Source organism: Neofelis nebulosa, chromosome 4, assembly GCF_028018385.1.
Source record: "Neofelis nebulosa isolate mNeoNeb1 chromosome 4, mNeoNeb1.pri, whole genome shotgun sequence".
Taxonomy (NCBI): domain Eukaryota; kingdom Metazoa; phylum Chordata; class Mammalia; order Carnivora; family Felidae; genus Neofelis; species Neofelis nebulosa.
Genome location: NC_080785.1, coordinates 161,765,978 through 161,784,530, shown reverse-complemented (window position 1 = coordinate 161,784,530; position 18,553 = coordinate 161,765,978). Strand labels below are relative to the sequence as shown.

General features: G+C 53.6%; 1 protein-coding gene across 5 annotated transcripts in view; it reads left to right on the top strand.

Annotated features, from left to right (window-relative positions):
- The window catches only part of SMARCA4 (SWI/SNF related, matrix associated, actin dependent regulator of chromatin, subfamily a, member 4), a 90,499-nt gene extending 77,093 nt beyond the window's left edge, over positions 1-13,406 (top strand). For 3 of the 5 annotated variants that reach the window (XM_058728009.1, XM_058728006.1, XM_058728007.1), the window contains 5 exons: positions 9,214-9,322; positions 9,797-9,898; positions 11,081-11,213; positions 11,353-11,495; positions 12,889-13,406. In XM_058728009.1, coding sequence (XP_058583992.1) covers positions 9,214-9,322; positions 9,797-9,898; positions 11,081-11,213; positions 11,353-11,495; positions 12,889-12,921 — 520 coding nt within the window. In that variant the 3' untranslated portion in view covers positions 12,922-13,406. The remainder of the gene's footprint in view (positions 1-9,213; positions 9,323-9,796; positions 9,899-11,080; positions 11,214-11,352; positions 11,496-12,888) is intronic. The other 2 variants (XM_058728010.1, XM_058728008.1) reach the window with 1 other exon arrangement.
- Positions 13,407-18,553: the final 5,147 nt, after the last annotated feature.

Genomic DNA, 18,553 nt, shown 5'->3' with positions numbered 1-18,553 from the left:
TTTGTTGAGCGTTCGACTTCGGCTCAGGTCATGATCTTGCGGTTTTGTGAGTTTGAGCCCCTCATCAGGCTCCGTGCTGACAGTTCAGAGTCTGGAGCCTGCTTCAGATTCTGTGTCTCTCTCTCTTTCTGCCCCCCTCCCCAGTCACACTGTCTCTTTCTCTCAGAAATAATAAAAACATTAGAAAATGTTTGCAAAAAATAAGATCAAATAAGAACAGATGAGCTAGGCACAGGTTCCCGGTCAGGTTGGGACCTTGTCGTGGGGCTCGTGTGCTGCCAGTTGATGTCTCCATCCCTTAATCCTTCAGAGGGCATCAGCAGAAGCGAGCCAGGGTATCTGGGCGCTGTCTCCAAATGCTGGTCAGCAGGTGTGTGCTCTGAAGTGTGTACTTGGTGCCTTGGGGGAGGTTTTAGAGAATTGCATCTGCCGGAAGGAGCCATTTAAGCAGGCAGGCTCCAGAGGACCCTCCATAGAACCTGTGCTCTCCACGGGGGTTTTGAGCTTGACCTTTACCAGCGATAGGGCAGAGTCACAGCTGCTGTAAAGATCACATGCCGAGCAGCAGAGGTGTCCGTGCCAGGTTTCCTGAACTTGACCGTACTGATGTCACAGAAGAGAACATCTTTGTTCTTAGGAGATCCTTGCAAGTTACTCACGATGGCTCAGAAAGACGGTGCATGTCTAGAGGCTTCCCCAGCTGAACGTCCCATGGCTGAACCCCGCTGAGCAGCCCCTCTGGGCCCCCTTGCCCCTCTACCCTAAGAGGCAGCAACCCTAGACGGGCCAGAGGGCTTGAAGGTCACAGAGATCTGGGTTCCTCATCCATGTCCATGTCTCCATTTCTGAGTCTGCAGCACAGAAGGAGAATCCCCTAAATGGGATTATAGAGACCCCGAGAGAGACGTCGCGGGCCAGGCATGCCGCCCGTAGACCAGCCCCGAATCCATGTCCATGGTGAAGGTCCCCGGCCAGAGCCGGGGCAGCAGCAGCCTCAGCCTGGGCCTGGCAGCCACTGCGCAAAACCTGCAGTCACGTCCCCCGTGCCCTCGCAGGAGCCCTGCACCTCCCTGATTAGAATCAAAGAGAAGATGGCTTTCAGAGTTGAAAGGTTTGTACCTTTGATTTGCAAGAAAACCGGGCAGTGTAACAAGCCCCAGAGAAGGTTGTCACCCCCGAAGCGTCCCCCCAGGAGAGGTGACTGCAGGTGGCAGCAAGCCCCTCAAGATAGTCCCCTTGTGGCAGAAGAGAGGGTAGCAGACAGCCCTTTGTCTGGAGTCCAAGCTCAGAATGGGTGTGCCCCAGGAGAAGCCAGCCCTCTGCCCATGGGTCCAAGTCTGGGGTCAGCACTTCTTTCTGGCCCCCAGCCCAGAGCCTGTCGTGAGAAACGCCGAGGTGAGATGTCTTCCAAAAAGTACTGATCCCCATCATCAGGGCCCAGGCCAGGCTGCGGGCCCAGTGGGGGCTCTAAGCCACGGGAGGATCAGCCCAGGCAGCCCTGCCGCGTTGTGCCGAGTCTGCCGCGTGCAGTTGCACCTGCCCCGTTTGTCATCCTGCCGATTCCATCTGAGGCTTCACTCCCTGCTAGTGAGCGGTCAGAAATGGAGCACACCAAAGAAAAGAAAACAGCGCAGCGGTCTTAGAAGGCTCTTAAAACTACAATTACAGGCGCGCCTGGGTGGCTCAGTCGGTTAAACGTCTGACTCTTGATGTCAGCTCCGGCCATGATCTCTCAACAGTGAGATCAAGCCCCAAGTCAGGCTCTGTGCTGAGCACGGAGTCTGCTCGGAATTCTCTCTTTCTCTCTGTCTCTGTCCTGTGTGGCTCGCATGTGCGCACGCATACATCGGTCTCTCTTTCTCTCTGAAAATAAACTTAAAAAAAAAAGTAGAGAGGCGCCTGGGTGGCTCGGTTGGTTAAGCGTCTGACTCTTCGTATTGGCTCAGGTCATGATCTTAGTTTGTGGGATCGAGCCCCACGTCAGGCTCCACTCTGACAGTGTGGAGCCTGCTTGGGATCCTCTCTCTCCCTCCCCGCCCCTCCCCCACGTGCGCACACACCACTCTCTCTCGGCACAAATAAACATTAAAATATTTAAAAAAAAAACAAAAAACTAGAATTACATATAAGCTCAAAAAAGGACAGGTACACTGGACTCCAGAAATAAGTAGATCGGGGTGAACCAGTCCCACCCTCTGCTTCCCTCAGAATCCCGTGTCAGATCCTTCTTTCTTTTTTTTCTTTTTTTTTTTTTTTTAATTTATCAGAGCAAGCTGAGGAAGAGCAGAGAGAGGGAGCGAGGGAGAATCCCAGGCAGGCTCCACACTGTCAGTATGGAGCCTGATGTGGGGCCTGTGTGAGATCCTTCTAAAGTGCTCATGCATTTCAGCAATGTGCTCCTTCTCTATGCAGGGAAAATAATAAAGAAATGGTCTTCGGGAGCCTGGGTGGCTCAGTCGGTTAAGCAGCTGACTTCAGCTCAGGTCACAATCTCGCGGTTTATGAGTCTGAGCCCCGCGTCCAGCTCCTTGCAGACAGCTCAGAGCCTGGAGCCCATTCTGTGTCCTCCCCTGCTTGCGCTCTGTCTCTCTCTGTCTCTTAAAAATGAATAGGTGTTAAAAAAAAAAAATTAAAAACATGAGATACAGGTTTCATCAAACTATATTAAGAGACGTGTGCCCCCAGGTATGTCGTTGGCTCATTTGAAACTGTGGGCTCGGGGCGCCTGGGTGGCGCAGTCGGTTAAGTGTCCGACTTCAGCCAGGTCACGATCTCGCGGTCCGTGAGTTCGAGCCCCGCGTCAGGCTCTGGGCTGATGGCTCGGAGCCTGGAGCCTGTTTCCGATTCTGTGTCTCCCTCTCTCTCTGCCCCTCCCCCGTTCATGCTCTGTCTCTCTCTGTCCCAAAAATAAATAAAAAACGTTGAAACTGTGGGCTCATCAGACACTTAATCAGCATCATAACCTACAGCCAGTCTTGGCCTTGGCACGTGCACCCTGAAATAAAGCTTCCCCTGGTTCTGGCTACTGGGAGAGCGTGGAGGGCACAGGACCGATGGCCTGTAGACCATTGTTCTCAGTGGACTCGTTGCTGAACATCATTTCCTTTCGTTGGTGCTGGAATCAGAATCACTTGTGTGCCACGCGGCCCTAAGACCCAACGCTGAGGTTACCCTTTCGGGGGGGTACACGCGGCAAGTGGAGGCTCTTCATAAACTTTTGTAGTGTGGCAACAGACTGAACCTAGAAAGCGACTCGACTGATCAAGTAAATGAATACGTTCAAATCATTCCACTTTCAAATTTTGTTTATGGAATACCTTTTTTTCCCTTAATGTTTATTTATTTATTTTGAAAGAGAGATCGAATTCCATGCAGGCTTCTCCACCCCACGCAGGCTCGACACAGAGCCCAACATGGGGCTCAGTCTGAAGAACCATGAGATACGACCTGAGCCAAAACCAAAAGTCAGACGTTTAACCGACTGAGTCACCCAGGCGTCCCTGTGGAATACCTTCTGAATTGTCTACAATTCAGAATACCCATGAATTGTCAACAGCTAAATCAGTTCTGATTTTTTTTTTAATTAAAAAAAAACTTTTTAAGGTGTATATATTGTGAGAGAAAGAACACTCACGAGCTGGGAAGGGGCAGAGAGAGAGAGAATCCCAAGCAGTCCCCGAGCTGTCTGTGCAGAGCCCAACGTGGGGCTTGAACTCATGAACTGGGAGACCATGGCCTGAGCCAGAAGCAAGAGTCGGACGCTCAAACAACAGTCACCCAGATGCCCCTGCAGCTAAATCAGTTTTGAAACACCTGAGCTCCTCTTATCCAGGACCTTGTAGGCTCGGTTAATTGATGGAGGGTCCAAAGAGAACATGGTCCCGGGGCTTAAAGATGTCACAGGAAAATGGTCTGAACTCGACTCTGGGAAGGCAGGCAGGGCTGAGGGACAGAGAGGGAGTACTTCCTGGCAGATCAGGACCACTTCTGTACTGGACTAGAAGGATCTACCTTGGGTACCACCTTTGGTTGATTGCTTGTGAAGTCTGGCCCACCAGCTGTATGTGAATCACCTGTGAATTAGGAATGCTATTTTTAGATGATTTGGGAAATTTCAAAAAAGAATATTATTCCATGACATACAATTCTATGAAATTCAAATTTCATCATTCATAACAGAAGTGGTGGTGGAACACAGCCAAAGCTCACTTTTCTGCATGTTGTCTGTGGACACTTTTGTGCAACAGTGGCAGGAACTGAGTAGTTGTGACAGAGACGGCATGGTCCACAAAACCTAAAAGATTTATACCCAGTGGGTGGGTTGCAGAAAAAGTTTGCTGACCCATGATTTTGAGCAGCATATGGGAAAGGGTGGGAGAAGTCCCCGACTTAGTCCGGGGGGGGGGGGGGGGGGGCGTGTGCCCAAGCCCTGCCTGCCACCAGCTCTCACAGCCTCTCTGGTGTTTCAGTCTGTTAGGGATATGGATGGATGATGTCTTTGATGCAGAGAGGTCGCGGTTCTATCCTTTTGGGGGGCAGTGGGGTTCCCGGTAGTTGCTGCCAGTCTTTTCCGGAACAGGGCGGTGTATAGATGACCGTGTTGGGGCGACGAAACACTCTTATTCCGAGCTGACCTTCGTCATAGCCGAGTTTGAACCCTGCTCCTTGGCCCTGAGGCTTTCACCCCAGTCTGTTTCTTTCATTCGGCTAACATTGAGTTCCTGCTGTGTACCAGGCTTCGTTCCAGGTGCCAGAGATAGAGCAGCAAATAAAACGGCGAGGTCACTGCCCTCATGGCCCGTGTTCTAGTTCAGTGAGGACACAGACACACAGGATCTGGTAGGGTGGAATGACCACTGCTCCGGGTGACTGGCTTCATCTCTAATTCTGTAAAAGGGTTGAATTGTCCGGCACGCCTGGGCGGCTCAGTCGGTTAAGCGTCTGACTCTTGGTTCGGCTCGGGTCATGATCTTGCAGTTCTGAGTTCAAGCCACACATCGGGCTCTGTGTTGACAGTGCAGAGCCTGCTTGGGATTCTCTCTCTCCCCCTGTCTCTGCCCCTCCCCTGCTCAATCTCTCTGTCTCTCTCAAAATAAATAAACTTTAAAAAAAAAAAGAAGGAAAGAAAGAAAAACATTGAATTGTCAGCGTTTCTAGAAGAAGACGCAATACCTGTGTGACAGGGCAAGAGAAACACCAAGTGCAAAAGGAAGTATTGGTAAGTCGGAATTTGATTGAAAGTTAGGTCCATTCACCAAAAGACACCATCGAGAGAATAAGAAGACACGTCACAGACTGGAAAAGGTGTTTGTGGTGAACGGTGAACCTGTCCAGCAAAGGCCGCTCTGGGGGAGGAGAAAGACGTGAACAGGCAGTGCCGGAGAGAGGTTGCCGGTGACCGTTCCGCCCGTGAAAGGGTGCCCGGCCTCACTGCCCGTCAAGGGACCGTGAGTTAAAACCACAGGGAGATACCGGTTCACAGCCGGGTTGTAGAAGAGCCACGCCAAGGAGGGCTGACCGTGAGCGCAGCAGACAGGATGACAACAGCCCATCTGCTGCTGAAAAAGGCAGCGGGGGGCCCGTCCCCCCACCCGTATCTCCTGAAGCTGAACGCCCCCTACCCTACTGTCAGGCACTTCCGGCTCCAGGCGTATTCCCCAAAGAAGTGCAAGGCAGACACTCGGACGTGAGTGTCTGCAGCCACCTGCTTCATGATACCCAGAACCGCCACCGCCCGGGTCCTGGCCAGCAGCACATAGACAGGCGGACCGTGTGGCACGTGCCAGAGGGACAGATCTGACAGCGATGAGGGAGGCGGCCAGAACTGGGAGCTTACCATGCGAGATCCTGTAACAGCAAGTTCAAGAAGAGGTCAAGCCCACCCAGGTCCCAAGGGTCTGGCAGCCTGGCACACCTGAAGATCTGTGCCTCTGTCTTACGTCTCCATCATTCTTTTCCTTTTTTTTTTTTTTTTTTTTTTTTAAGTTTATTTATTTTGGGAGGGAGAGTGGGGGAGGGGTGGAGAGAGAGAATCCAAGCAGGCTCCATGCTGCCAGCACAGAGCCCCATGTAGGATTCGAACCCACGAACTGCGAGATCATGACCCGAGCTGAAATCAGAGTCGGATGCTTAAACGACTGAGCCACCCAGGCGCCCCTCCGTCATTCTTTTTTATTACACTATATGAGGGGACCTGGGTGCGGGTCAGAGAACTGAGGGCTGCAGCTGGGTCTCCCTGGGAGCGGTGGCTTTGATAATTCTGAGGAGGTTGAGAGAAAGACGCTGATGTTAGAGGCCACGGACAGCCCACACTGGAGGGACAAGCTGCCACCAGAAGGACTTTGGGTTTTATGCTCGGGGAGGTAGGCAGCCGTGACTTGTCTACCTCTAATGCAGACGTGAGGAAGGCTCTTGGCCCCAAGCCTGCTGCCGCAGTCATGGTGGCAGGGCAGGGGTCTCCAGAGGACTCCTGAGGATAAAAAATGACATCTCGGGGCTTTGTGGATTTCCAAAAGGTCTTTACTATTCGAGAGAGGGTGGCTTTAAAAGTCCCCCGTCGTCCTGGTGCGCTGTCCCTCTGTCACATGCTCCCAATCCCAGGCCATCCGCACTCAGAGCTCACTGCACCAGAGAAACGTTAGGCAGGGTGGCCAAGCGGACCTTTATCCTCAGTGACGCCATTATTCTAGAGGTTTGTAAGACGGCCCCGTTGCTCGCTGTCCTTTCCTTTCTCCAGCAGTTTCTTAGCCCAGCGGAGGAGAGAGGGTTTTATTACAAAACTTTTTTGCACTGTATTCCAGCGCTAGAGTCCTGCTTCGTGAGCTCCTTCGAGGGCCGCGCGCGTGTCAAGGCTCAGCCACCATCCTGGATGCCACCAGTGAGCACGTGTGGCCGACGGAGCCCAGCCCTCACGCCCCGTGCGGCACAGTCTCCACACCCAGTAGCGCGCTGCAGAGTGAATCTTGCGGGTCAATTGGCGTCTCTAAAAAGTGAAATGGAGAAAACCTCAGTCTGTCTCACTGAGGAAGGGAGTCCCTTGTGCGAGAGAAATGCCGTTAGTGTGTCTGACCGTTCTGTCAGCATGAGGAGGAGGAGCTCTTAGGAGGTTACGGGGGAGATGGCGGGATGCGTGCAGGTTGGTGGGCGGTGGGCTGCGGCTCAGGTCTGCCTGGCCCAAGGAGAGCGCCCAGGGCCTCCTGATACCTCCTGGCGTTTTTGGAGTTGATGCGAACAAGCTCCCGTTCTCTGTGGCCAAACCACCCCCGGCCATTTCCAGGAGAGGGGAAGTCTGCGACTCCAGGCAGGGGCCCACGGCCTGGGAACGACAGCCCGCGGGTGGCTTGCCCTCCCCTATCTGTGACCCGCTGGACCCAGTATGGGGCAGGACGTGGCTAAATGCTCAGCCCGGAAGGAAGGGGGAGGCTGGCACTCGCTGAGCGCAGGCATCCCCGCTTGGCACAACCTGAAGGACGGGCTGGAAGGCGGAGGCCCGAGGCGGGCTGCGTCTGGGCACGGCTTGCCGAACCTCCCACCTCCACGTGCTCGTTGCAGCAGTTGGAATAACAGTTTAGGCAGAACGTGTATGTCAAGTGCCCAGCCCAGAGCAAGGACCAAATGTCCGGTGTCTAGAGTACAAAAGGTGCAGGGACTGGATTCCAGCTCCTGTCTGTCGGGCCTGCACCTCGGGAGACCTCAGCCGCGGGAGGTGGGCCAGGGCACTCATGAGGCACAGGAACCCCAAATGGGCAAAAAGCTTCCAGAATCCCAGCCTCAGGGAGGCTGTCTTGGCAAAGCTGCTGCTTTTCTTTTTTTTTTTTAACGTTAGATTTATTTTTGAGCGAGAGAGCCAGAGTGTGGGTGGGGGAGGGGCAGAGAGAAGGAGACACAGAGTCTGAAGCAGGCTTCAGGTTCTGAGTTGTCAGCACAGAGCCCGACGCGGGGCTCGAACTCACAGACCGCGAGATCATGACCTGAGCTGAAGTCGGACGTCCAACCGACTGAGTCCCCCCAGGCACCCCAAACAAAGCCACTGCTCAACGCAGTTGTGACGTTGGGAGCATCCAGCAGCAAAACTCAAAACGCAATCGTGCTGGTACTACTGACTTCCAGAACAGTAAACAAAAAGGAGAACGGGGTGCGTTCAGTATGTACAGACAGCAGGCTGGAGAGGGTGGGCTGCTCTGTCCTTCTAGAACTCTCTTGAAAAGAAGAGAGGAAGTGCTCATGAGGAGGCCACAGTTGCCAGGAGCCAAAGGGCCTCAGCCTGCCGGCAGCACTGAGACCCGGTCGTCCATCTCACAGAGGTGACTTTGAAAAAGCCAAGTTGCTAAGCAGTTGGAAAGGAGCCCAGGCCAGGGGCCAGACACTTGGGCGGTGGGACCCAGATGAAACCACAGCCAGCATGTGTGGGGTCCTAGGTGATGAGAGAGGACCTGCAGAGCAGGGCCTCGACCAGGTCACCGGCTCCCTGGGTCCCACGAGGCAGGGTCCCTGTCCTCCAGGGCTGACAGAGCAGAAGGGGAGACTGAGCTCCTGAGAGTTGACTTCTCCCATCTGCCAGTCCTTGACATGCCTGCTCCCTCCCTCCTCAGGCAAGCCCCAGGAGTGCTGTCCCTCCGAGCTCCTGTCCCCAGACAGAGCCAGGCGTGGGCATGGCACAGCCTGGTGGCCGAGTGCATGGCTCCCCCAAAGGCGAGGCCCAGGAGACCATGTGTGAGACCCCACCACGCCTCAGGGCCGCTCGGGACGCGGCTTTCCTCTGCTCCCCTGTGGAAAACCAGTGCTTTCCCAATAGCAAGCACCAGTAAACTGCTTTTGTCTTCTGTTAGCGTCTTTCCAGGGGGCATCTTTCTCTTCCACGGGTTTTTGCTAAATTCTCTGAAGTTCACTGCAACATAAGCAGATTTTTGTATCATACATAATTATAATTGTGATTCTGCCTCTTTCGAGTGCCAAGGCTTTTACGGTATTTGGCGACATTCCCTCCAGGGGCAGGGAGGATTGGGGTGAGGGCAGAGGCTGGATTCAGATGCATCCCTGGCCTCTCTGTGCATGGTCGCCTCTCGAGAGAATGTTTCAGAACTCACAGGAAATCACTCCTGCACGCATCGACCCTCTCACCCTTTTTGTCCTCAAACAATGGGCGCTGGCCAAGTGGGGGCTCTCCCAGCAGGCGGGGCCTGTGAGTGACACCCGCTGTGTCCCGCCTTGCAGTAGTAGTGGACGTCAGCTCAGCGAGGTGTTCATCCAGCTGCCGTCCCGCAAGGAGCTGCCCGAGTACTACGAGCTCATCCGCAAGCCTGTGGACTTCAAGAAGATAAAGGTAACCCTGGCGTGGGATGTGGGAACTGGGGTTTCTCTGCAGGGATGTGCCTACATTAGTGTTTGGGGGTCTGACCCGGTACCTTCCATGGGCACCCCCCTCTGGGAGCTACGAGGAGTGTGTGAGACATGACCAGGAGCAAACTGGGCAGAACCCAGACCGTCTGACCGGGGACCCAGTCACAGGCTCTTGGGGTTCCTCGTGGCCTCAAGAGACCCGTAGTGCAGGTTGGGGGAGAGGGTCCCACGGTCGTGTCGGTGGGCAGCCAGCGTTTGAGGCTCCTTCGGGATCACCCACGGCCTGGGCTTTGGCCAGGCAGCTCTTGTGTTCAGTGGGCCTGAGCGTCCAAGTCTAAACAGAGTCACCTGGAAGACTGGGCCGTGACCGCGTGAGGCAGAGGGACTCCCGGCCCCAGGGTCCCTGGGCACAAGGCAGATTCCCAAGGTAAGGCTGCTTCTCGAACCCTGCCCGCAGGAGCGCATCCGCAACCACAAGTATCGCAGCCTCAATGACCTGGAGAAGGACGTCATGCTGCTGTGCCAGAACGCTCAGACCTTCAACCTGGAGGGCTCCCTGGTGAGGAGGCGCCTGGGGCCGAGGGCAGCCGCTCCTAGCTTTGGCCACCTTCACAGCTAGGCCCCAAGCCAGCCTGCCCCTCGCTCCATTTTGAATTGACTGATTTAAAAAAAAAAAAAAAATTCCTGGGGAGCCTGGGTGGGTCAGTCAGTTAAACGTCCGACTCTTGATCTGGGCTCAGGTCTTGATCTCACAGTTTGTGAGTAAGAGCCCCACATTGGTCTCTGTGCTGACAGCATGGAGACTGCTTGGTATTCTCTTTCTCCCTCTTTCTCTGCCCTTCTTTGACTTGTGCTTGTGAGCGCGCTCTCTCTCTCTCTCTCTCTCTCTCTCAAAATAAATAAAAACTTTTAAAAAATTCCCAACAACTTTGAATATTTTGCCAATTATAAAAGCAATGTAGGGGTGCCTGGGTGGCTCAATCAGTTAAGCGTCCAACTCTGGATTTTGGCTCAGGTCACGATCTCATAGTTTTTGAGTTCGAGCCCCAAGTCGGGCTCTGCCCTAACAGTGTGGAGCCTACTTATGATTCATTCTCTCTCTCTCTCTCTCTCTCTCTCTCTCTCTCTGCCCCTCCCCTGCTCTTGCACTCTCTCTCTCTCAAAATAAATAAACGTAAAAAAAAAAAAAGGCAATGTATTCCTTACTAAAAGGCGCAAAGAGAATAACAAGCAGATCGGAGGAAATAAACTCAGTCCCATCCATCCAGGATGACCCTATGAGCAATCCAGTGTACATGTTAAATTTTATTTTGAATTCGCTAGGGACTCCCTTGAAAGGAATTGTGTAGATACGTTCTTTCCTGCAATGAGATTAACATACACATACAACCTCACGTTAGCAAACTGTTCCTAAGTGTGTCTAGGGTAGATGCCTCCTGGAAAAGGGATTTTACACTCCTCTAAGTTTGGGGGAAACACTGCCTTAGACAAGGGACATGTGTTTCCAGCGCCTTGAAAAGCAAATGCTCTCTGGGATTCTTCAGAGGGAGGAAGGAACCTGTAGCCGTTCCTAAACTAACACACCCACCCTTTTCTCCGGGGCCATTTCATAAGCCTCCTGTTCTCTCAGGAACTGATTGGGAAAGGGTTACTGAGATGACACTCTACCCTGTACAGGCTGTCCTTGCCAGAGGGCAGGGCCCGTGGCCCCAGCTCACTCAAACCCCACGTCTCCTTCCAGATCTACGAAGATTCCATCGTCCTACAGTCGGTGTTCACCAGTGTGCGGCAGAAAATTGAAAAAGAGGATGACAGTGAGGGCGAGGAGAGCGAGGAGGAGGAGGAGGGCGAGGAGGAAGGCTCCGAGTCTGAGTGTGAGTCCCCTCGGTGGGTGCTGTGGCAAGCCCACGTCACAGCCAGGCAGCCCTCGGCCACCCCTGGCTCGGCTTGCCGTTCTCTCCCCAGCTCACGTCTGTCTTTCTTTTACCCCCCACTTTCTGGTCCCCCCCCCAGCCCGCTCTGTCAAAGTGAAGATCAAGCTCGGCCGGAAGGAGAAGGCACAGGATAGGCTGAAGGGCGGCCGACGGCGACCGAGCCGCGGATCCCGGGCCAAGCCGGTGGTGAGCGATGATGACAGTGAAGAGGAGCAGGAGGAGGTGAGCCCCCGGAGCCCCGGCCTGAGCAGGAGCAGGTAGCCAGTGGCAGTTGGGTCTTGGGAGATGCGTCCCCATGCCAGATCCAAGACCTCTGGCACGGCCTTGGGAGGGTCAGTGCTCTAATAGCCCCTCCCACAGATGGGAAGGCTGAGGCTTAGGATCGTACATGGCACATAGCTCGAGACCCAAGTCTGTGCGACTTGGGCAGCGTTGCCTCTCCAGGACACCGGGGCCGCCATGCTGAGGCCAGCGGTGCCGGGTTTGTATCAGGGGCGGGGTCAGGAGACGCTGGGGTTGAAGGTGCCACCAGACTGTCCCCCGTCTGTCTCTCTGAGCAGACACAGCACCCTCGGTAGCGGAGGCTTTCGGCAGGCCCTTGCCCTGTGTAATCTATGTGGAACACCCCGAGGCCTCCGCTCGTGGCTCCGTTCCGGCCTATGTAGGATGATCTCCCAAGAATGGTAGTGGATAAAAACAAAAACAAAAATGCCATGATCTGAAATTACAAGACCCGTGAGCGCTGCCGCGAGTGGAATGTCGGTGCCGCGTTCCCTCTGCATTGGGGAGAAGCTACGGGAGCATCCAGCCCACGGTGGGCATTTTTGTGGGCATGGGGGGGTGGCAGACCCACCCGCTGGGTTCAGATACGCTTTGCCCTCTGGCTGTGGCCGGGATGTTCGGCCCTTCCCCGCACTGGGACCTGGGATGTTCGCTTCACTTTTGAGCCTCAGTTTCCACTTTCGCAAAGCAGGGAGGTCAGGAGGATTACGTGGTGCTTGGCCCAGCGAAACCGCCTCAGGGCCCTTTTCATCGTTGCTATTTTTCTCATGCCATTTTCAAGGATAGCAGCAAAAACTGCTACCTCGGAGTAAATCTGACTGTAGACATGCATGATGACCTTATGAGGAGGACATTAGTGGTGTCCTGAACATGGAGGGCTGGCCTGTGTTTCTGGAGAAGAGGGTCTGGGCTGTGAAGCTCCCCATCTGCCCAGCCGGATCCAGCAAAGCGTTTTGTGGCCCTTGCCAAGCTGTTTAAACCGTTCACACAGAAGAGCAGACCTCTTACGTAACCAAGGTGGTTTTGATGCCACAGGTCGGGGGCACAGGGATAGGCACACGGTGGTGGGAGGAAGCAGAGAAGGCCCAGCGAGCCTCCCAGATCTCGAGGAAGAGTCAATGGAGGCGCGGGGGCCAGTCCTTGGGAGCAAATGACATTGAGATTTGGCCGTGGCAGTGGGGGTGAAGCCAAAGGCTGCCCCGCCTCTGGCCTCACACCCAGCCAAGGCTGTTCAGTTCCCGAACGTTCTTAGAGCCCAGGTAGGCCCCGGGGAGGGGACGGGTGCCTTTGGCTGCAGGGCTGACTTGTGCTCTCTCCTCCTGTCCCCCTCCAGGACCGCTCAGGAAGTGGCAGCGAGGAAGACTGAGTCCCGACATTCCAGAGTCTCGACCCTGGGCCCCTGGTTCCAGAGCCGAGGCGGCGTAGCCCTTAGCAGTAACGGGTAGCAGCAGATGTAGTTTCAGACTTGGGGGAAACTGTATAAACGAAAATCTTCCATATTTATACGGCAGAGAAGATGTAGGACTGTTTGTGTCTGGCCCCGTCCCGGCATCAGTAGCGTTTGTAACAGCATTAACTGTTTAAAACAAGAAAAAAAAAAAAAAAAGAATTATGAATTGGGGAACACGCGACACCTGGTTGTCTTTCCTTTCCCGGCAGTACTGTTGCGGCCGCAGTTTGGAATCACTGTAGTTTAAGCCGTGGATGCATGTTTTTGTAGCCGTCCACTCCTTGTACTGTATTTTATCGGACAGGTCAGACTCGCCGGGGCCGGGGTCCGCAGGCCCGGCGGGGGTATGTCAGTGTCACTGGATGTCAAACAGTAATAAATTAAACAGATGAGAAAACTCACAGCCTTGCCTTCCGGTGGATTCATTCCCTGCTCCCTGCATGGTGTGTGAATGCCTTGGGGGCGTGGGGGGGGGGGGTGGGAGGGCACCTCGCCTCGGCCAGGGCCCTGTCCTCCCATCACCAGATCCCACAGGACCCACTCCACAGGGAGGACACCGAGGCCCAAGCGGAGAAGGACTTGCGCAGTCCTCATACCATCAGATCTGCAGCTCAGGCTCCCGGAGCAGACAGCTCAGGGCCTTCCCTCCCCGCCTGCAGCCAAGGTGGGGCCGGCAAGACAGCCATGTAAACGGGCAGGTGCCACACAGAGGCCCGGGCTGTTACCTGGGAAGTCCAGGGCATTGTGGGAGCCCAGATCATCAAAGAGAGCTCCCAAGTCCAGAACTTACGTTGTTCTTTTCCATGCTTTTTGTCTCTTGATTAAGATCCTCTCTTCATGAGTCATTGCCATCGCATTTGCCTCTCGTTCTTCAAACACTGTTCCCTTCAGTTCCTTGAACATGTTTATAATGGCTGCTTTGAAGCCCAACATCTGGACGCCCTCAGAGAAACGTTCTGTTGACCATTTTCCTCAGTGTAAGTCATGCGATTTTTCTTTTTGTTGTTCAAAATGGACATTTTATTTGTACTTATTTTTTGTTTTTAAAATTTTTTTAATGTTTGTTTTTGAGAGACAGAGTGTGAGCGGGGGAAGGGCAGGGAGAGAGGGAGACACAGAATCTGAAGCAGGCTCCAGGCTCTGAGCTGTGGGCACGGAGCCCTACGCAGGGTTCAAACCCACCAACGGTGAGATCATGATCCGAGCGGAAGTCGGACACTTAACCGACTGAGCCACCCAGGCGTCCCCAAAATGGACGTTTTAAATAATATATTGTTAACAATTCTGAGTCATTCCCTCTTCCCCCATGAAGAATTTTGGTGGTGACGGCTCTACTTTCTTTGTTCAGTGATTAACTGATCTAACCCTGGAGAGTGTTTCCCCCACATCCTGTAGCTGCTGATGTATCTGCTCAGGTTTGGGTTTTGGTTTTGAAGCAGGTTTCCTCTAGGAGGCGCCCCTGGTTCGGCCTCGCTTCCAGATTAGCCAGAGACAGCCACCTGAGAGTCACTGAGGCTCCGTGCTGGTGGTCCTGTATATATTCGGCAGCTTGCAGGCTGGACCTGCTTCGGCTTCCTGCCGCACTCTCTTAGGGTCTCTCAGCGCATGCGCGCCGCCTCCCCCTGAGCAGGTTGCATGGAACGGCGGGGCGCGCGCCACGTCTCTCCGCGCATGCGCTCAGCCTCGCACCTGCAGGCAGCTTTCTGGACCCCTTGCAGTATGTGGAGCCGTCACTGGCTGCCTCATTCACCAGGCCGCTCAACTGCTGCCCAGTTTGCCAGTCTGTGGCAACCACGATCCCAACCTCAGGCTGGTTAGGAGAACTTGGCCTTTCCCATTCATCCCACAAGGAGAATCCTACCTATTTCCAATCTGCTGCTGTTCATTTCCAAGGCCGGGCGGTGACTTTCAGGTCCTGGCCTGGCTGGCAGGAAGCAGCCGCAGGCAAAAAGTATCCCAGCCTCCCACCGCTCTCACCTGCCATTCCGATTTTCCCGAATAAACACTTTTTTTTAAAGACAATTTTTTAAAGTTTATTTATTTTGAGAGAGAGCAAGCATGAATGGGGGAGGGGCAGAGAGAAAATCCGAAGCAGGCTCTTTGCACTGTCAGCACAGAGCCCGACACGGGGCTCAGTCCCGTGACTTGCAAGATCATGACCGAAGCCGAAATCAAGAAGAGTCTGACGCTTCACCGACTAAACTACTCAGGCACCCCAATAAACACTGTTTAATTTGTTGAATGCGTTTGATCAATCTCAAGGATCCTGAAATGGTTGTCTGTGCGAACCCTGTCTAGTTTCATTGTTGCTTTTAGGGCGTGCATTTGCCGGGATCTTCCCTCCCCATCGGTTTGGAAGTCCACATTTTTTTCGTTTGTTGTAATGACTTTGCCTTTATTTCAATAGATGTGAATTTATTTTAGTGCTTGCAGAAAGTCACCTCACCACACTCTCGATTTCAGGATATTCAGGATGAGGCCAGTTTAAAAATGAGTCCTCTGAGGAGAACAAAAAGTACAAGTGGAACTTTGGTATGACAAAATGTCATATGAGCCATGAATTGGTATAATATAACTTGTTGGTGAAAGACACCAAGATGCAAAATAATACTGAATTACTGGGCACAAGTGTATACATCTCGTGCAGAGTCTAGAGTTGGGGCCTCACAGTGTTGGAAAACCCATCCACCTGTGTTGTTCCTCTAGCAACAACCAGACATACGTCCAAGGTCACCTCGTGGCCCAAGATGGCTGCTGGTACTCCATCTATCCATTCCACCTTCCAGCCACCAGTAAGGAAGCAAGGGGAAAGAGAAGGCCCCACCCCGCCCCTTAAAGACCCAATTTGGAAACTGACATATCACTCTCTTATGCCCTTTGGCCACAACATAGTCATGTGGCCACACAAAGCCACACAGTAAGCTGAGAAATGCAGCCTTGCTTCTGGTACCTACGTGCCCAGCTAAAGTTAAGGACACACAGCTTGCTCACTGCCCGCTGGATGGTGGTTATGCCCAGGTTTCCGATGAGAAAACAGGCACAGAGAAGGGAAGTACGTATTTGCCCCGAGGCTGCACTGCCAGCCCTGGAAGCAGTGTTGTCAGGCCATACCCCCCTGCCTCCCAGGTCTGATGGTTGTGGGTTTGAATCCTGGCCCTGCCACTCCCAGGCTGTGTGGCCTTGGGCAGCATTCAGCACTTTCTGAGCCCACTGGGAGATAAGAAACCAAAAGGTACTTGGGAGGCTTCTACTTCCTTCTTCAGGTATTCCTACATTTTCTATGGTGACAACAAAAAGGAAGATAATTTTTTAAGTGAAAAAAGTGGGGGCGCCTCGGTGGCTCGGTGGTTAAGCATCCGACTTCAGTTTAGGTCATGATCTCATAGTTCACGAGTTCGAGCCCCATGTTTGGCTCAGCACTGACGGCTCAGAGCCTGGAGCCTGCTTCGGATTCTGTGTCTCCCTCTCTCTCTGCCCCTCCCCGACTTGTGCTGTTACTCTCTGTCTCTCAAAAATAAACATTAAAAGAAAGTTTTTGTTTTCTTTTTGTTGTTGTTGTTGTTGTTGTTTTTTAATAGAGAAGAAGAGTGGGATGTAGACTCCCATAGGTGACAGAAGGCCACAAACATCTCCCACCCCACGTGCACTTCTAGAACCTTGCAACTCCCCCATTCGATTTCATTGGATACGGAGTCTAATTCTCCTCCCCTGGAATTTGGCTTGGGACCTGCTGGTCACCCGCAGGGTGCAACGCAAGTGACACAGGGCACCACAGCTCCGCCCTGTTTGCTGGAAGGCTCCCTCCAAGGTGCCAGCTGCCTGGAGGCTGAGGAAGCCAAAACAAGCTGATGCCGAGAGACCCCCTAAGATCTGCACAATGAGGGGCGCCTGGGTGGCTCAGTCGGTTGAGCATCCGACTTCGGCTCAGGTCGGGATCTCGCGGTTCGTGAGTTCGGATTCTGTGTCTTCCTCTCTCTGCCCCCTCTCTGCTCACGCTCTGTCTCTCAAAAAGGAATCAACGTTAAAATTTTTTTTTGTTTTAAATAAAAGATCTGCACAACGAGAAGGAAGAAGTGCCTGGCCAACCCCCGGGTTCTCAGGCTCCAGCCCCTAGCTCTGTACGCCTGCCCAGCTGAGCCCTTCCCCCACTCCTGGCACATGGAAACCCTGAGAGAGAATAAAAAGGATTGGGTTTTTTTAGGCACTGAGCTGTGGGGTGATTTCTTAGGCAGCAGCAATAACTGGAACATCCTAAAACAAGTTTTTAGAGGACACGGGTCTAATTAACCCGGACAGATCTTCAGAGCATTCCTCTGAACCGAGTTACTGCCACGTGAATGTTTAGAGAAAGTTCTCTCAGGATGCACCCCAAGCACACGATGTCCGGAACAGCTGTTAACTCCCGGGACCGGGGACAAGAGAGTGGAGTTGGGAGCTTCTCCAAGCTGATGAGGTTCTGGACACCTGTCCACTATAAGAACCATTTCTTTCTTTTCTTTTTTTAATGTTTATTTTTGAGAGAGAGAGAGAGACAGAGCGCACGCAGGGGAGAGGCGGCGGGGGGGGGGGGGGGCGGAGTACACAGAATCCGAAGCAGGCCCCAGGCTCTGAGCTGTCAGCCCCGAGCCCGACATGGGGTTCGAACCCACGGGTCAAGATCATGACCTGAGCCAAAGTCGGATGCTTAACCGACCGAGCCACCCCGGCGCCCCAAGAACCATGTCTTAATTCCTCACCAATGTTTAACTCAACAGAAGGTTTCTAGGTTATGTCATGGTCTCGAAGATTTCTACTGCAACCGGGTCATTCATTTTGGGGGGGAACATTAATATTTATGAAGTGGCCAAGGCCCACATGATCATGTTCCTCCCACACCTGACTGCCCCCCTTCTCAAGTGGCCCCAGTGGCCCCCATCAGACCATCTCAGCTGTCATCCCTTTCCCTGAGGCTCCACCACCCGGTCAGTGTCCCAGCTCGGGCCATTCTCCTAAGTAACGTCAATCTACTCACCTTGCCCTTTGTCCACCCCCAGCCCCCACCTCGAGCTGCAGCCACCATCACGGGTGTGATCAGCTCCTCCCTGATTCCCTGGCTTCCACTCTCTCCCTGCCAGGCTGTCCTTCCCACATGGCCAGAGGTGTCTAAACTCTCAACTCCTAGGTGCATGTGAGCCCCAGATCCTCCGAGCTGGCAACTCTCCAGCCATAAGCACTTTAAACCTCAGCCACCCTGAAATTTTACACCACACGCTCACTGGTGTTTGCCCAAGCGCTTTCTTCCCATAATGGCCCACCTGGCAAATCTCCTTCCTCTGAGCCTCATCTCAAATGTTGCTTTCCTGCCCCTTCTTGCCTTCCTTGATATCCTGGGAGAGGAAGCAAATAGACCCTCCTGAAGAGAATCCTAAAAATCGTTTATTTCCCAGAGGGCCCGGGTAGCTCAGTCAGTTAAGCATGACTCTTGGTTTCGGCTCAGGTCATGATCCCACGGTTCGTGGGTTTGACTGTTTGTGGGTTCGAGCCCCATGTCTGGCTCTGCACTGGCAGT